The 18,206-nt window shown below is 33.0% G+C and overlaps 1 protein-coding gene across 2 annotated transcripts; it reads left to right on the forward strand.

The window, feature by feature from the left end:
- The first annotated feature begins 187 nt into the window (after positions 1-187).
- Positions 188-18,206, forward strand: LOC117113364. Of its 2 annotated transcripts, XM_033256670.1 has the most exons (11): positions 188-317; positions 5,159-5,293; positions 5,871-5,960; positions 6,671-7,195; positions 7,547-7,770; positions 7,883-8,132; positions 8,599-8,661; positions 9,594-9,638; positions 10,331-10,381; positions 10,761-10,808; positions 12,287-18,206. In XM_033256670.1, the coding sequence occupies exons 3-11, from the start codon at positions 5,948-5,950 to the stop codon at positions 17,839-17,841; spliced, it is 6,774 nt and encodes a 2,257-aa protein (XP_033112561.1). In that variant the 5' UTR covers positions 188-317; positions 5,159-5,293; positions 5,871-5,947; the 3' UTR covers positions 17,842-18,206. The 2 variants fall into 2 exon arrangements, with proteins under 2 accessions (XP_033112561.1, XP_033112562.1); XM_033256671.1 differs by lacking the exon at positions 8,599-8,661.

The following is an 18,206-nucleotide window of genomic DNA, read 5'->3' on the forward strand; positions in this document are numbered from 1 at the left end:
CTTATACTGTATTATCATGTACATTGAAATGCAAAATGACCAGTGCTTTCGATGCATTGTTATTACATAATTTGCAGTAACTGAATGCTTTAATACATGATTCATGCACATTTTTAAACCACCTTTCAAAATTCAATACTTGTTTACCGCCCTCTATCTATTCCCGGAAGTTTGAAGTTTATGCAATTTTTAGTTTTAATACGCCATAATATTTACCTTGTTGCTGATGATAGTAAGGAATGATGTCCTTCCTTGTTTTTTCGTCGGTTGTGTTTCTGCAGTATGCTATTTACATTTAAACTGATATTCGTCTACTAGTAAGTATGCATTTGTTAACTGAATAATAGTGGATAGGTCTGCAGGCTAGAACATAGGCCAACTAAAAATAAAATCTATCTAGGGATCGGGAAAGAAAAGATAGTTTTAGGTCTTAGTTATATAGGCCTCTCTAGTCTTGCTTTAAAGCCGCTTTGAAGCAGTTCACCCACCAGAGGGAGCTAGTTTAACATCCTCGAAGAGAGAATTTCAAATAATATGAATCTTTGTGAAAAAAAAATCTTATCTACATCGAAGGGACTTTACGAGTTCTTTCTTAAACAATTTACTAGCTAGCCTGGCCTAGGAATCCTAGTAGGATGCCCTCTCCTCTCTGACCCTGTTACTTCCTTGTTTTCCAAAAAAATAGATTGAGATCCTAGACCTAGGCCTACAGCTTTTTCAAAACGCTGTGGCTTTTTTTACGCCGAAGTGATTAAAATGCTAATGCGCCGATTGGTCAACCTTGGCTTTACCCTAGCCTTAAAACTAACTCTCGCTATCTCAATGCACTACAGTGTAGGCCTACATCTCTGCGTCATAGCCACTATTTTTTCAAAAGGAAGGTGGATTTATATCATTGTAAACAAATCAGTAAACGATATATTTACGTGAAATGAAAAATGCATGCACAGTCATACTTTAATAACTTGCATTTGCTCACCTAATTTTTCAATTCTGGTTAAATGAACGTTAAAATGTGAGTTCAAATTTCAGCACTCAAAATTAGCCCAAACTGTGAAGCCCAAGCTCACCATGGCACTGATTTAAATATTTGTTTTTTCTAGTATGTAGTTAAATCATTAAATAAATTATTAAATCATTCTGTTAACTTTTCAAATAAAAGTGATATTATCAGCTGGATATATTTGTGTTCTTTTCATTTTACTCGTGTCATTTGTTGAATGAACACACTTTTGACAACGTACAATTAGGCCTATGCCAAAACATGGAGGTTCCCTGCTAATTTTCATTGAAAACACATTTACACACTAAAAAAAAACAACATAGTTTTTAGTCGGGTCGAGTGCGAAGAACATCGAGAAAGACCACATTTCGAGAGCATGTGATCCAACCTACAAATATGCTGTGATGTGAAGCAAGGAGTAAACGACAATTAAGCATGTTTTTCCTGTCAGTTATTTTAAACATTACGAATAAAGCAAGACGAAACAAATATTTTTAATGTTTTAGTCAAACACATTTACCATGTTGTCACTAAGAAAAACAACATTGGCAGTTAATTGGAAACAACTACCTACCGTGCTGTGCATGTGTCTAAGAAGTATGGATGCAGAGAGAATGGAATAAACATCCTCGCTCGTTCATACGGACGTTGTGGTCATGACGTTGAGTAGAGTTAATAGAATTCAATGCTTATTTCTAGCTCATTATCACAATCATTGTGACAATGATTCAATAATCTATTCATGATGGAAATACATAGGCAATTCTTCATTAGATGGCCAAAAATTTAATGCGTTTAATCTAACTTGGGTTTCATAATATGTGGAATTTGGTTCAAGTGAAATTTTAGTCTTATTAATTCATAATCTTCTAAAACCACTGGTCTATTCGAGCATATGATTCAGAATTCTTTTTTAAATAGCTAATTTTTAAAATAATCCCCAATTATGCTTCAACTCAACCCTTCCTGACTTCAATTTTTCTGAATATTTGACTTAATGGTCCCTAGAACTCAAATGTTGAGATAGACTCTGACATGGCATCTTACAATTTTCACAGCAAGTTAGCAGATATTGGGTAATATCACACCGTAATTTTGTTACCAAATAAGTGATAAATGTTTTTTGTCCATAAACTCAAGTTACTTTATATTCTCTTAATAGTCATACACCTTTACCATTATCACTCAACAGTTTTCTTTGATCTTCGCTAGTTTTGTAGAAAACCTTGTAACGGAATTACATTTGGTAACGGAATTACATTTTGTCATAGGAATACAGTTGATAGAACTTAATTCACTATTACAAAACATACTGCCCATATTCCTCCATAGCATTGATTCAATAATCTATTTCATGATGGAAGTACATACTACCAGGCCTGGAAAAAATATTTTTGTGCTTCCAACCATGAAAATTATCTTGATCAAATGCCTCCTCCGCGAATATGAATTAAAAACCCTACGTGTGCAGCCACCCAAGCAACATTGGCTAGAAAATACCTTGTTTTTTACGGCCCAACACTGATCATATGTAAAAATTAATATTAAAACTTTGAATAAAGTGGTGTAAAAGCAGTGCTGGGAGGTTTTTGGAAGTGTACGGGAAAGATAAAGTTTGGGTGAAGTCCTTGGTTTTAAATCAGAAATCACTTTGGCCCCTGACCAATTTTTATGCCCACCCTTGGACAATGACATAAATGTATCCACTTCCTTTACAAAAATGGAGGAAATTGAACAGTGGTGAATAGCTCAAGCATCTGAGCAGCCTTGTGTACAAACTCATCCAAGCATTAAACTTGCCTACTGTACATTTATTCAACCAACATGGCTCTCGCATTGTACTCGGGCGGCGGGTAGTCTCATCAGAGCCTGCCTAATACAATCAAGTGACCTTTCCTAGTACCCATTATGCTAATTAAGGCATTATTCAAATGTAACTCGCATTACATTCCCTTCTGGGGATAGAAGGCAACTAGTGCAAAAATATACATTGTTTTTTTCAGTACTGTAAAAAGTAATAATTTTTCAATCATACAAGTAAAAGATAACATAATGCATGTGTGTCAGTACCAGAACTATGGGTCAGTGAGGGTTATGAGATATTATAACCCTAACCCCCACCATCCCCGCTGACGCCGCCACTTTAAACCGAACCAGCCTGATTTAAAGCAGGGTTGCCAGATAGGCTTCACGGCCAAACACACGCCATCTCACGGCCAAATTCGGCCAAACTTTTTTTTTTCGATACCGGCCAAAATTCGGCCAGATTTTAATCCAATTAGAAGACAATAGTGGGCATATAATATTCATTTAAAATACAAACATTACACGAAAATCATTTGTTTGAAATTTAAGAAATTAAATGGTATACACAAAACAATGTTAATCTTTTACTGGTGTTTTTATAATTAATTTAACACCATAAATGCCCGCAGCCACATTATTAATTTTGCTTTTTAATTATAATTGATTTTAATTTATTAAATAAGTACAGTGTAGTCATTTTCTAGCAATAATTTTAAGGGCCTGTTAGTGTTATCGAATCTTTATATGGCAAATCCGTGACTCGCTTTCAATTAGAATGAAAGTTATTACATTATAGTTAGGTAACACAAACCGGTGTTAATACACAAGCCTATGAAAACTAAATACTTTTTATCTCAACTTTCTAAATTCGCCTCTAAACGTTACTGTTGCAGTCCTTAAAACAATAAATCATTGTCAAATCACGAGTAGAATCAAATATAGAATTTTTATGCTTTTTTAAACGACATATCCAAAACATTTCTACGTTATATTAGGCCTATATTGAAAGAAATTTTAACTTTTTAGAAATTCGGCCAAATATAGTTTGGCCGTGACTTTTCAAACGTTACGGTCAGGCGAAATTTAATACGGCCGGATTTGAGGAATCTGGCCGTCAAAAAGGCCAAATGGCAACCCTGATTTAAAGTGGTTTGAGTTGACTAGCATGAGCAACCATTTTCTTTTCTTGTTACCCTTTAAGTTCAAAGTACTGTACAGTAGGTGCCTAGGCCTAGATTTCTTTGCTTCATCAAACCTAATACTAGGCTACTACTGATCACATTGTCCCTGACTTCAGTACAGAAATCATTCTGTACGGGGTGCCGTTTGGAACATGTATAATTATGTTAAAATATATCCATTTTGTAGACTGTATTCTGGGCTGCTGCTGCCAAAAAATAAGAACACGCTTATAATGTTGGTGGTACACAGCTTGTTTACAGAGCTCAAGATGAAAAAAGGGTTTTTTCTGCCAATTATCGTAATTTTTTAGTTAATTTTCAACAATTAAAAAAAGAGAGGAGGCAAGGAAATCAGGGGTGAGCGGTGTAGCTAAACAACTGTATTTTTTTTATTTTGTCTAATAATAAGCTTAATAGTGGCATAAACAAAGACAACATTTTTTTTACATACTGTATACTGAGCAAGATGGGTTATATGTAATATTTTATTAGTGTACTTTGTCATACAAAAAGAAGAAAAAAACAACACTTTATTATATTAGTAAACATAATACAGGAGAAGGCAGTATAGGGCCTAGACACACGCTCCTACTGTGAGCCTATTTTTTAGATATGCGCCAGAAAACAGACATTAAATCTGTTGTATGGGATCTGTAGTCAAGGTAGACATTACAGTATAGGCAGTAGGTACAGTACATTTGTGGTGGGCTAGTGAAACCCATAAAAGTACTGTATTAATACCGAAAAACTGCAATGATTGAGTATATTCGATACTGTAATAAAATAGGATAATTCCTTAAGACACTCCATATTATAATTTATCACAGAAAATATATTGTAAGCATGTTTGGTAACTGTACACTGCCTTTTTAGCCTATGATGTTTGGATTAACTGGAATTGTATTACATCTATTTCAATCAACATTGATTGAATGAAAATAATGAGTTAAATAAAACTGTTCTTTTCCCATCGTACAAGTAAGAGCAAGTCAAGTAAGAGTTGCTAGTCAAATAAATTTCAAGACACTATAATAAAATTAGGTCAAAGGAAAGTAAACTGATATAAAAATCATATATGTTAAAATTATTTACGATTTAATTTCATTGCTTATTGATTTTGTTAGCCAAGAAAGAAAAGATGATAAATATAATATTTATGACTTTACAGGAATAAACCTTACCAGTAACACAAAAAGTGAGCCAAGATGTGATGATACAATTCATCTAAGAGCTGAAGAGAAAGGCAACTGACATCAAGAGTGTTGGGGGGGGGGGACATTTTGGTATTAAAAAAACTTACCTGGTAAGTAGAATTTTTAAGATTGTAATGCTCTTGCCAATGTAAGGGGCAACTGAGTAGTAATCGAGAATTGACTATGCAGCCCACTTTAGCTGGTTTGTAATTTGTTTATGTTATCAATATTCTAAATATTCAGATATTTAAAAAAAATATTGGATATTAATCTATTGCCTTCAAAAAACTTTCAGTATTTTGACTCTTTAAAACAGATGTTGGGACTTCCATTTGTTGTTAAAGAATCAGTGGTTTTAATACACGAGTTGTAATAATGAAATTTAGTAAATGAAATATTGTCACATGATATCTGGTATTCAGTACAGTATAAGCATTTTGTTATAAAATATCTAAATTGGTGAAAACAAAATAAATTATTTGAATTTTTGATTTATTATTTATTATTCTTTTGACTGATAGTACATCTTTAAATGTATTAGTATTTTACTCTGAGGTTTTTAAATAAACTGCTTTGATTAAAAAGTAAAAACATTGGTGAAACACAGTAAATATTTAAATATTTTATTAAAATGATGGTATATAAAGAATATTAAGAACATCTTCATTTCTATTGAATCTGTTTTAGTGTGAAAGCTTGTGCATTCCAACAGTTTGAGTGAATTATTGTATAAATTGTTGTGAGAAGTAGATTACAAAGGAAGAATGGAGGAAACAGGTAAAATACTGTTTATAAAGTAATTGTTGTTGGCATTGTTGTGTGTAACTATTTCAAAGGACTTCACATTGCCCTGATCATTGGTAATAATCTTACCTGTATGTACTGTACATGCAAATCCTACCTTGCCTCTTGGAAGGTAAAGTAAATAAATATTTACAGTGAATTTCAAAGTGTATATAGTTAAAGTGACTGTCTTGTCTATTTTATCTTCCCAAATTAACATATTATTTAATGATATAAAACAACACAAATGTAGGAAAAATCGCCCATGATTACGGTAGGTTACTTGAAAATGACTAATTAATTAAACTAACAAAACCTGGATATTTTCAGCTTTATTCAATGTTGGTGTACTTCATCTAAACCAATTGAATTATACACATTAAGTTTACTCTGTTACAGTAGACATTTTGGCTTGTTATACACTTTCTTCCACAAAAAATCTTTAATGCAATTATTTTAAAATAAATTAGAATTTGTTTAGGATTCTAAACATGTATTGATTAATTCCATTGTTTAATCTTCAATTTAGTTTTTATCTTCTTTGCTGTCTATTTTTCACTTCTATAATGATGATTTTAATGATTATAATGGATGATTAATAATGATGTTTATCAAATACACATTTTTCATTGTAGATTAAAATTTTCCTGAATTGTATATTTCTATTATTGATGATAGTCAATTTATTTTCGCTTGTATCATAGGACTTTCAAAAAGAGATTTCAGCCAGCTGTTGGTGGATTTTTCAAGTTGGTATGATGGACTTGAATACATCAATATGCTGAAAGTTTTGTACAACAACAGAAAACATGTGCCAATTTACTCTGATTTAAATGAGGCTACTGATGTAATGTCCTTGCTGAGTATTTTAATTTGTTCTGGGAATTTGAGTCAAACAAATCTCACTATCCTGTATGACACAATCAAAGTTACCGGACATCTTGGCTTCAAATCCAGTATTGTACTTCCAACTTTACAAAGAATCGAAGAACATGAAGTGTCTAAATTGTCATGGTACAGACAGTTCCTCTTGAAGCTAGGAATGGCACTGACTAAAGCTGATATAGTAGCGCTTGATGTACGATATAACATACCGTTGTTAAAGAAGTATAAAGATAGCTGGCATTTGATTCTGGATCTAGAGCAAAGGAATGAGCTTTGGGAAGAAAAGATGGATGATTTCATTGAAGGATTACCAAGTTACACAGCTGTGAAAGCTTTACTGGAAGGTACAGTGCATGATTTGTTAAAGGAGAAATTTACCAATTTTTTATTTTACACAGTTTTATATATGCAACGCAAGTTCCAATTTTTTTTTTTAATTGAGTTTTTGCCACTTGTGTTATACCTGTAAGATTACGAGTACTCCCAATATTTCACATTTCATTCCCAAGCAATGGTCAACTTTTTTAATCATGCTCAATCTAGGAACCCTCTTTATATTTTATCTATCATTTCATCCAGCATTTAGAGCCTGAATTGAGAGCATATGCTCAGGTAGGTTTAAATCTGAAGTTGTCATTGTCATATTGTTCAATTAATTTTAGTGTCATAATTTTTTGTGTGCATTTTGTTCTCAGTGAACAGGAGAGCAGTCAGTAAGCAAGAGCATGAAACATACACATCTTACTACAACCGTTTGAAAGATAATATTAGACAGTCAAACATGCATATAAGAAAGGATGTTAGTGGTGATGGGAACTGTTTCTTATACTGCATCCAAGATCAATTTGAGAGACTGGGTTTACCAAATCGATCTGCTGCACAACTCAGGGCTGATTTAGTGGACTACTTGCGACATTTGGTAAGTGTATAGATTATTCCATAGTATTATCATTATACCTCCATTGTATTTTCTAAGTGTTATTTGATACATTGTGTTTTATTGCATTTAGCAATTTCTAAATTCTTTCCAGGATAGAAAAGATCCATTGATCGCCCTTACAGATGACAAATATCTAGATGAATTGAGTAAAGATGGTACTTTTGTTGACGAGACAGCCATAAGAGGGATGTCACGAATATTAAATCACAACTTTCAAATAGTGACCAGTCAAAGAAAAAGCACAGAGCAGGGCTACTTGGTCACAACAATTCAAGAAAGTTCAAACCCAGATGGTGTAATGTTATTTGGTCAAATTGGAGAGCTACACTATATAAGCTTAGGTAAGGGATACTGTAGTAGCATAGGGGCACCGCACACACACATACACACATACATACATGCCCACAAAAACATATATGCCCACATACATACAGGTACACCATTTAACACTCCCAGAACCTTTATTATATTTCTCTTTGTATTAATAATTGAAACTTATTCAATTAATTAGGGAGGTTCTAGAAAAAATAAGTTTATTTTTGGTTGCATTTTATATAATTTATAATAATTTATTATATGACAATACAAAAAATGTGAACATGAGTGCAACTTTTGCTGTTTTTCAACTAACAGTACTATAGCAAAACTCTTAAAATTGTTATTTTGTGTAATTACTTTTTAATTTACTTCATATTCGTAATTGGTTCTTTTAATTGTTCTCTATGTTTGTGGTTTTGGGCAATGCAATGAACAATTTTGATGTAATTTTATAGAAAATCTGAAACAATTTTCAATTTCTGTATATAGGTAATGAAGTTAGATCAGAAGTATCAGCAAGGCCAATTTTAGATAGGCCAAGTGTTAAGCAAGGTAATTATGGTGAATTTATTTTTGCCTGATTTAATTTCATGTAAATAGAATAAACCAAATTACTATGGTTCAGTGGTGTTGCTGGAATACCAAACCTCTGGAATATAAAAAAAAAATAACAATATGGAAATATGGTATAGAATACAGTGTAATGTTTTTAAAGGTTTCTTAACTGTTAACTCTAAAATTTGTTTTTAACTAATAACTAAGAATGCAAAGAAATATTAACAGCCCTGGTGCACCGTGACAATAAATAGGGTTGAGTGGTTAATTCCCATCGCTTAGGGATTTTACACTGGTGCAATGCAAACAGTGTTGAGAAATTGTTGTTATACCTTACAGGGTTGTAGCTGTAGAAAACTAAGGGTTGGTGATAGACATCTTAAGGGTGGGTGGGTGATAACATTGGTAAACTTTAAATAATAAGAGTGGATTTTAAGGATGGAAAAGTCGGGTAATAAGGGTGGGTGGAGGGCCATGAAATTAGCTTTAGACTGGGTGAAAAACTTTAAGGCAGGGTGGCTCAGCCCACTTCCACCCACCATAACCACATCCGTACCCTTAACATTGGATGGCAGTTATCAAGTACCAAGTACTAAAACATTAATAGGCTATGCTTACTCTCTAGAATTCTTTGTAGAATGTCCTGTCTTGTGCTTTTAATCCATTTGAAATCCAAACATTAAAATTATTGTTGTAATTCTATGTTTTCAATTGTAGTTGCAGTTCTACAACAGTCAGTTTGAGTGATAATTAATTCTGACTTGACTACATTTTCTATAAGGATTATCCTTACAAGTGCTGTTACTGGTTTCTGACTTTCTAAGCTAAGTTATTCTCCAAATTGGAAAAAATGTATTGTTTTGTACTAATTTATGCTCTACTGTATTTATTTTGCTAATGTGCAAATTCAATTTCTGTTTCCTCAATAGGTAATGGAGAAGCATCAACATCAAAAAAACCAAAGTTCTACAAAGGTATGTACTCGTTGCTGAATACTTGCTTAATATTTTTGTTAAACAATTGTTGGTGGGTCAAAATGCTAAGCTAGTTTCGGAGTGCTTGCCTGTTCTGTTGGTAAGACAAGTTTCTCTGATAAGGACTGTAAACCATAGACGCCTGTACACAATGCTTGTGTGCAGTATGTCATTCAAGATGGGGTGGGGGGGTATTACTCTGATGCTGGTCCATACAGCCACTGTGGTGGACACACAAGATTATTGGCTTTTAGAACTACAGAGGAAAAATATCTTGTCGGCCATTTTTATGTTTGAAAACAGATCCTAGTCGAGGTAAGGCTAGTCATAATGCTTGCTAGACTAATGTTTCTGGTGTTTTTAGTCATGCTGTCACAGGTAATTAAATTATTATGTTAATACAATTTAACTCCAGTTAGGTTGAATGTAAATTGAGTTCTATATAAGACTGGTCTTTACCCTCAGCCGTGTCATTGTGGCCTGTGTTTGAGTCTTTGTACTGCCAATAAATAAAATTACATTAAATGTTATTTTATTTCTACTTTAATATCAAACAACAGGTAGTACATATTATTGTTATTTTTTTTACTATTATTATTGTTATTATTATTATTAATAATAAGCTTTTAAACCAGAAGTAGAGGTATTTTTAAACGCTGGAAAATTGCACCTATTGTCTTGTTCTCTTACAGGTAAATCAGGGAAATCGAAACGACCAAGAAAAAGACGTATATGTGATGAAGGTTTGTAGTTAATAATGAAATAATGAAACTTCAATATGTTGATTTACATATAATACAAGTGTAAGTGCACTAATTGTTTACATTATGTGGAGAAAAACAGTGACTGTATCAAAATATTTGAATAAATCAATTTTACATTGACTTTGAATTTGAACCCAGGGCCTACTGATTACCATTACTAAAGGCTCCATTTATACTTCCTTGGATTTTCCCATTAGGTCATCACAAGAGTAGCTTATGTACACAAGTGCATAAATGCATGTTAAATTGTTGTACTACTCAAAAAAAAAAAACTATGGACTGTACCTGATATACTGAAAATGACTATTGCACACTATTGTTTTGCTGTATAATGCCAAGTGGGTTATTCTCTTTGCAGGCAAGTCAGGAAGATCAGAACTGCCGAAAAAATTGACGTTGGATGAAGGTGTGTAATATATTCAATATAATATTTATTAGCATTATATTGACATTTCAATACGAATACATCCTAATAAAACTAAATTTACAGATAAGTTATAGAGTAGTTAGTTACATATTGCACACTAGAGAGTAGATAAGTCACATGATTCACAATATGGATATAAATGTAGATGACAGATGTATAAATTTATTCCCATATCAAATTTAATATTAACATTAACAATGAAATTAACAAAGTCTGCTAGGGGCACTGAAGACCTCCACCCAGATATCGGTTACATGAAAGCATATTTTAAAAATTAAGATATTGCTTCTCCAGTCAACAGTTAGCTCTACAATACAATACAACATTTATTGGATTCACTTTTGCATCATTTGAACACTTGATGTTCGTAATTACAGTATATAGACCTAATTAAATGAGATACAAGTAAATAAAATACTTTATAATAAAACAAAAGTTTATACAGGTCACCTAGTTACACAGAAGACAAGAAAAGAAAATACAATAACAAAAATTACAGTAGTACAACAAGATCCTAAATTAGAATTGCCGTACAGATAAATAAATAAAACAAAAAATAAAATCATTGGTATCAAGAAATAGAGATAATATTTTTTTAATGCAAAAGTGCTATAAATGTCATTGCGTTCTTTCCTAGCATTAATTATAGTTTGCAATATTTATCAAAATGTTTACTTGTTAACTCTCATCTAACATTACTTAAACAATTCACAATTTGAGCCAATGAGACTAAACCCAGACACACAGTGCGACGACTGATGAGTACCTTTCTTCTCACAGTAATCGCTTGATTATGTGACATTCTCTGCTGATTGTTAATGGCAGCCTTAGTGGATTAGTAAAAACGAACAGTTGCGCATGCTTTGTTGCGTTGCATTTTCTATGGAATCGACTTGGCCAACGACTGGCGCTGTGTATACCTAGTCTTTGTTTGTAATGTGTCCCTTCTTTTTCACTCTCTGTTGAATAATAATAATAAATAATATTTATTTGGACCCACTTTTTCAGCAGCAGAACACTTACAAATTTGATTACAGGACAACATAAAATTAAGTATTAACAGTAGCATAAATAAAAAAGTAGATTAATAAGATAAATAAAGAAAACTAAGAAGTAGTTATTTTAAGTTTGATGCTGCATGTCATAAAGAAAAACAAGGATAGCTAAAACTTTAGTCCAACTCAAAACAGCTTATATTTATTCCTTATTTATGTTTTTCAATATATCTTCTTTCATAAACTGGAAAAACCTGAAATTGTTAAAAATTATGATTTCTGTGTTTTAGAAAACATTAAATATGTGGTTGTGCATAAAAAATGAATAAATATTAATTAATACAATACAACACAATAAGTGTAATTTAAAATGGATGTTTGTTACTACATAACTTAAATCTTAAAATATTTCTGTATGAGATAAATAATTGCAGAAATATATTTTTTTTGACTGGTTTCCAGATTTAATTATCAAAGAATTTCTGACAAAAAAGCTGAAGCAATTGTATCAGGATGTTAATCAAATGACACCAGCAATCTGGCATAGACATCATAGAGTAGATATTGCTGAAGTGTTCACACAACTCATCTTACTGGAATCCAACAGGAAAGACAAAGAAGAATCAGATGAATTCAAATCAACATGTATAAGAAAGGAAGGTAGACCCACATCTTTAACAGAGGTATTAGGTATCATTAAATCAAAAGATTCATGTAAGTTATTAATAACAGGAGGAGGAGGGATGGGTAAGACTACACTTCTGAAATATATTACTTATAAATGGGCTACTGATGAATTACATGCCTTTGCTGGTAAATTACTGTTTCTGATCAATATTGGGGACATTAAAACAAGTGCAGATATGTTGGAATTAATTCTAAAAAACATAGCTACAAATGAATTAATTCTTCAGCACAATTTGTCAACTAACTCAGTTGAAAGATTTCTGATAAATAATGCTGATGATATAGTTATTTTGTTAGATGGATATGATGAGTTACACAGAGATGCTAAGGACCCTATTTATCTGTTCAAAGGACGTGAATTAGAAAAAAGCACTGTGGTGATAACATCCCGACCTGACTACACAATTGATTTGATTAAATGTTGTACTGTACATATTGAAGTGAAGGGGTTCAGTAGAAGAAACATAAAGAAGTATATTCATGATCATTTTCATTCAATCAACAAATGTGAGTTGGGGGAATTATTAATGAAGGAGTTCAATCTTGTGTCAGAGGATGAATGTGATTGGGGTGGTGATCATAAAGAGGCATTTGAATTGTGCTCATCCCCACTGTTATTGCTTATGATTTGTACCATATGGGAACAAAAAAAACATCTTCCAAAAGACTTGTCAGTTCTTTTCATTGAACTGATTTGTTGCATTTTAAGTCAATATAAATGCAAGAGGGATGATAATATTGCAATTTCCCAAATTAATAGTGTTCCAGAGCAGTATAGACTTGCCATTCTACTATTAGGAGAATGTATGTATGAAGGCCTAAAGGAAAATAAATTGTCTATTGACAAACATGTTTTATCAAATATGACAAAAAATATAGATTCTGTAGATTTAGCATTGAAAATTGGATTTGTTTATGAAGATAGCCCTTTTAACCCTGGTGATGTAAGGGAGATGTACACACCTCCACACAAATTAATTTCAGAGGCACTAGCAGGTTTTTATTTGTCAAATCAAATTGAGGAAGAACATTTGAAATCTGATGAATATGAAGTGATAAGATCTAATAAATATTTAAAAATGACAAGAGTGTTTACAATAGGATTTCTAGGTGCTAAAGCTGGTGGATTGCTTAAACACTGGTTAGTAATCAGGGCTTCACATTTCTACTCAATAGCACAATGTTTCACACATATAAAGGAGGCAAATGAAGAAGCTGTGCTACAGGAATTGGATAAAAACATGTCCACTGAAATGAAATCCTACTGTAAGCAAATGTGTGAGACATACAGAAGTGTCCTTCAGGATGATAAAAGCGTAGTAAGTGAGCATTTATATAAACTTATGAACATATGTTGCACTATATATGAGGGAAATCTGGTGGAGAAATTTATATCGCTGTTAGATGCATCTAGTGAAGAGACTTTCAGATCATCATGCAGGAGTTTGGTACATATCTTAGTTATTGTAGAAGGACTAAAATTAGGAAACTCCTGGTTCGCGTTGAGTAAAAACCCTTTATTTAAATATATATCAAATTGGAAAAGTGAAAACCTTAATTTCCTTTCTGCTGAGATGAAATACCTCAAATTGAACTATGGTCACACTAGTGTCAGTTTAAACCATGTATTTAATTCATCATTCTTGATTCATTTGCTGACACATTCAAATAACCTCTTTAAATTACATATCACTTCGGGTAAGCTTACTGAGTCTGTACTCAGTGTAGTTATCATTGAGTTACACAAATCTAATGTAAAGTTAAAGTTAACAGAACTTGATATTATGGGCAATGATCTACATAATATCGATGGAACATTACTAGGAAAACTATTTAAAATATCTCCTGATCTAAATGTGCTGAATTTAAGCAGTTGTAGTTTATCAGGTGATATTGTGAGGGCAATGATTACAGAATGTCAGTACAGTGGAGTTTCTTTAGGTGGATGCAATCTTATTATTAACAATAATAACATTGATGATGCATTATTGGGCAATTTACTTAAAGTGTCTCCTAATATATCTGGTCTTTATATAGCTTCATGTGGGCTATCGAAGGCAAGTTTTAATAAAATGATCAATGGGTTTCATGAAATTGAATTATGTGAACTCGATTTCAGCCAAAATTATTTAGGAAATTTAGATGGAAAAACGTTTGGAACCTTATTGAAAATGCTTCCCAAACTTCGTTATTTTAACATGAGTCATTGCAGTTTATCAGGCAGTATTGTTAATGAAATGATGGAGGAATGTGGTAGGATGAATGTAGTATTGAAAGACAACTTGCTTCAACTGAAGGGCAATGACCTTTCAGATATTGATGGTAAGTCACTTGCAGAGTTAATCAAAGCTTTTTTCCTTGATCATGAAGGTATTTTCAATTGGCTTAATCATTCTCTTACAGCTGATAACCTACAAAATCTGATTGAATCAGTAAGTGTTGTAAATAAAACATTCACTTGGCATTGGATAGATTTGAGTAATATTAACCTGTCTTCGATCAGTGGTAAAACATTAGCTTGCCTTATTAAGATCTCTCCAGACCTGATCCATATTGACATGAGTCATTGCAGTTTATCAGGCAGTATTGTTAATGAAATGATGGAGGAATGTGGTAGGATGAATGTAGTATTGAAAGACAACTTGCTTCAACTAAAGGGCAATGACCTTTCAGATATTGATGGTAAGTCACTTGCAGAGTTAACCAGGGCATACATAAGACCTCTTTTCCTTGATTTTGTAGGTCCTTTCCGTTGGCGTAATTATTCTCTTACAGCTGATAACCTACAAAATCTGATTGAATCAGTAAGTGTTGTAAATAAAACATTGATTTGGCATTGGATAGATTTGATTAATATTAATCTGTCTTCGATCAGTGGTAAAACATTAGCTTGCCTTATTAAGATCTCTCCAGACCTGATCCGTATTGACATGAGACATTGCAGTTTATCAGGCAGTATTGTTAATGAAATGATGGAGGAATGTGATAGGATGAATGTAGTATTGAAAGACAAATCGCTTCAACTGGAGGGCAATGACCTTTCAGATATTGATGGTAAGTCACTTGCAGAGTTAATCAGGGCATACTCTGTACCTTTTCACCTTGATCCTGAAGGTAATTTTAATTGGCGTAATCATTCTCTTACAGCTGATAACCTACAAAATCTGATTGAATCAGTAAGTGTTGTAAATAAAACTTTCACTTGGCATTGGATAGATTTGAGTAATGTTAACCTGTCTTCGATCAGTGGTAAAACATTAGCTTGCCTTATTAAGATCTCTCCAGACCTGATCCGTATTGACATGAGACATTGCAGTTTATCAGGCAGTATTGTTAATGAAATGATGGAGGAATGTGATAGGATGAATGTAGTATTGAAAGACAAATCGCTTCAACTGGAGGGCAATGACCTTTCAGATATTGATGGTAAGTCACTTGCAGAGTTAATCAGGGCATACGCTGTACCTTTTCACCTTGATTCTGAAGGTAATTTTAATTGGCGTAATCATTCTCTTACAGCTGATAACCTACAAAATCTGATTGAATCAGTAAGTGTTGTAAATAAAACATTGACTTGGGATTGGATAGATTTGAGTAATATTAACCTGTCTTCGATCAGTGGTAAAACATTAGCTTGCCTTATTAAGATCTCTCCAGACCTGATCAGTATTGACATGAGACATTGCAGTTTATCAGGCAGTATTGTTAATGAAATGATGGAGGAATGTGATAGGATGAATGTAGTATTGAAAGACAACTCGCTTCAACTGGAGGGCAATGACCTTTCAGATATTGATGGTAAGTCACTTGCAGAGTTAATCAGGGCATACGCTGTACCTTTTCACCTTGATCCTGAAGGTAATTTTAATTGGCGTAATCATTCTCTTACAGCTGATAACCTACAAAATCTGATTGAATCAGTAAGTGTTGTAAATAAAACATTGACTTGGCATTGGATAAATTTGTGTAATAATAACCTGTCTTCGATCAGTGGTAAAACATTAGCTTGCCTTATTAAGATCTCTCCAGACCTGATCCGTATTGACATGAGACATTGCAGTTTATCAGGCAGTATTGTTAATGAAATGATGGAGGAATGTGATAGGATGAATGTAGTATTGAAAGACAAATCGCTTCAACTGAAGGGCAATGACCTTTCAGATATTGATGGTAAGTCACTTGCAGAGTTAATCAGGGCATATGCGGCGGTACACACAAGATTTTCTTTTCCTGATGGTAAAAGTACTATCAAATGGAGTGATCTTTCTCTTACAGCTGATAACCTACAAAATCTGATTGAATCAGTAAGTGTTGTAAATAAAAAATTGACTTGGCATTCGATAGATTTGAGTAATATTAACCTGTCTTCGATTAGTGGTAAAACATTAGCTTGCCTTATTAAGATCTCTCCAGACCTGATCCGTATTTACATGAGACATTGCAATTTATCAGGCAGTATTGTTAATGAAATGATGGAGGAATGTGATAGGATGAATGTAGTATTGAAAGACAACTCGCTTCAACTGGAGGGCAATGACCTTTCAGATATTGATGGTAAATCACTTGCAGAGTTCATCAGGGCATATGCGGTACATTTTTTCTTTTGTCATAAAGGTGCTTTCCAATGGAGAGATTATTCTCTTACAGCTGATAACCTACAAAATCTGATTGAATCAGTAAATGTTGTAAATAAAAAATTGACTTGGCATTCGATAGATTTGAGTAATATTAACCTGTCTTCGATTAGTGGTAAAACATTAGCTTGCCTTATTAAGATCTCTCCAGACCTGATCCGTATTGACATGAGACATTGCAGTTTATCAGGCAGTATTGTTAATGAAATGATGGAGGAATGTGATAGGATGAATGTAGTATTGAAAGACAACTCGCTTCAGCTGGAGGGCAATGACCTTTCAGATATTGATGGTAAGTCACTTGCAGAGTTCATCAGGGCATATGCGGTACATTTTTTCCTTGGTCAAAAAGGTACTTTCCATTGGAGGGATTATTCTCTTACAGCTGATAACCTACAAAATCTGATTGAATCAGTAAGTGTTGTAAATAAAACATTGACTTGGCATTTGATAGATTTGAGTAATATTAACCTGTCTTCGATCAGTGGTAAAACATTAGCTTGCCTTATTAAGATCTCTCCAGACCTGATCCGTATTGACATGAGTTATTCCGGTTTATCAGGCAGTATTGTTAAAGAAATGATGGAGGAATGTGGTAGGATGAATGTAGTATTGAAAGACTACTTGCTTCAACTGGAGGGCAATGACCTTTCAGATATTGATGGTAAGTCACTTGTTGGAGTTTTATCACTCTAATTATGATGGTGGTGATGATGATGCTGATGAAACTTTCAGTTGGAGTAATTATTTGATAACCTTGAAAAGCTGGTTGATTCAGTAGTTGAAAATATGACATTCAATTGGCAAGGATAGATTTGAGTGATATTAACGCATCTTCAATTTGTGGTAATACATTAGCTTGCCTTGTTAAAATCTCTCCAGACTTGATCTATATTCAATTCAATTCAATTCAACAAAACATTTATTTTCTTCTAAAGGCACTTAAAAATACAAAATTAAAAATACAAAATACAAAAATTGGAAGAAGGCCAGGTCCCAAGAAGTTGTTTGCAAAAACAAACATCTTGTGATGGGCAGGCCTGAAAAAAAAAAAAAAAAAA

This window comes from Anneissia japonica, unplaced genomic scaffold (genome assembly GCF_011630105.1).
Source record: "Anneissia japonica isolate Jap-2015-1 unplaced genomic scaffold, ASM1163010v1 scaffold4695_len98069_cov149, whole genome shotgun sequence".
Lineage (NCBI taxonomy): Eukaryota > Metazoa > Echinodermata > Crinoidea > Comatulida > Comatulidae > Anneissia > Anneissia japonica.

Bases quoted from the DNA above. Each gene is read 5' to 3' on its own strand.
- LOC117113364 (XM_033256670.1), top strand. The intron at 9,639-10,330 runs GTATGTACTCGT...GTTCTCTTACAG, and splicing joins AAAACCAAAGTTCTACAAAG to GTAAATCAGGGAAATCGAAA. The intron at 10,382-10,760 runs GTTTGTAGTTAA...TTCTCTTTGCAG, and splicing joins AAGACGTATATGTGATGAAG to GCAAGTCAGGAAGATCAGAA.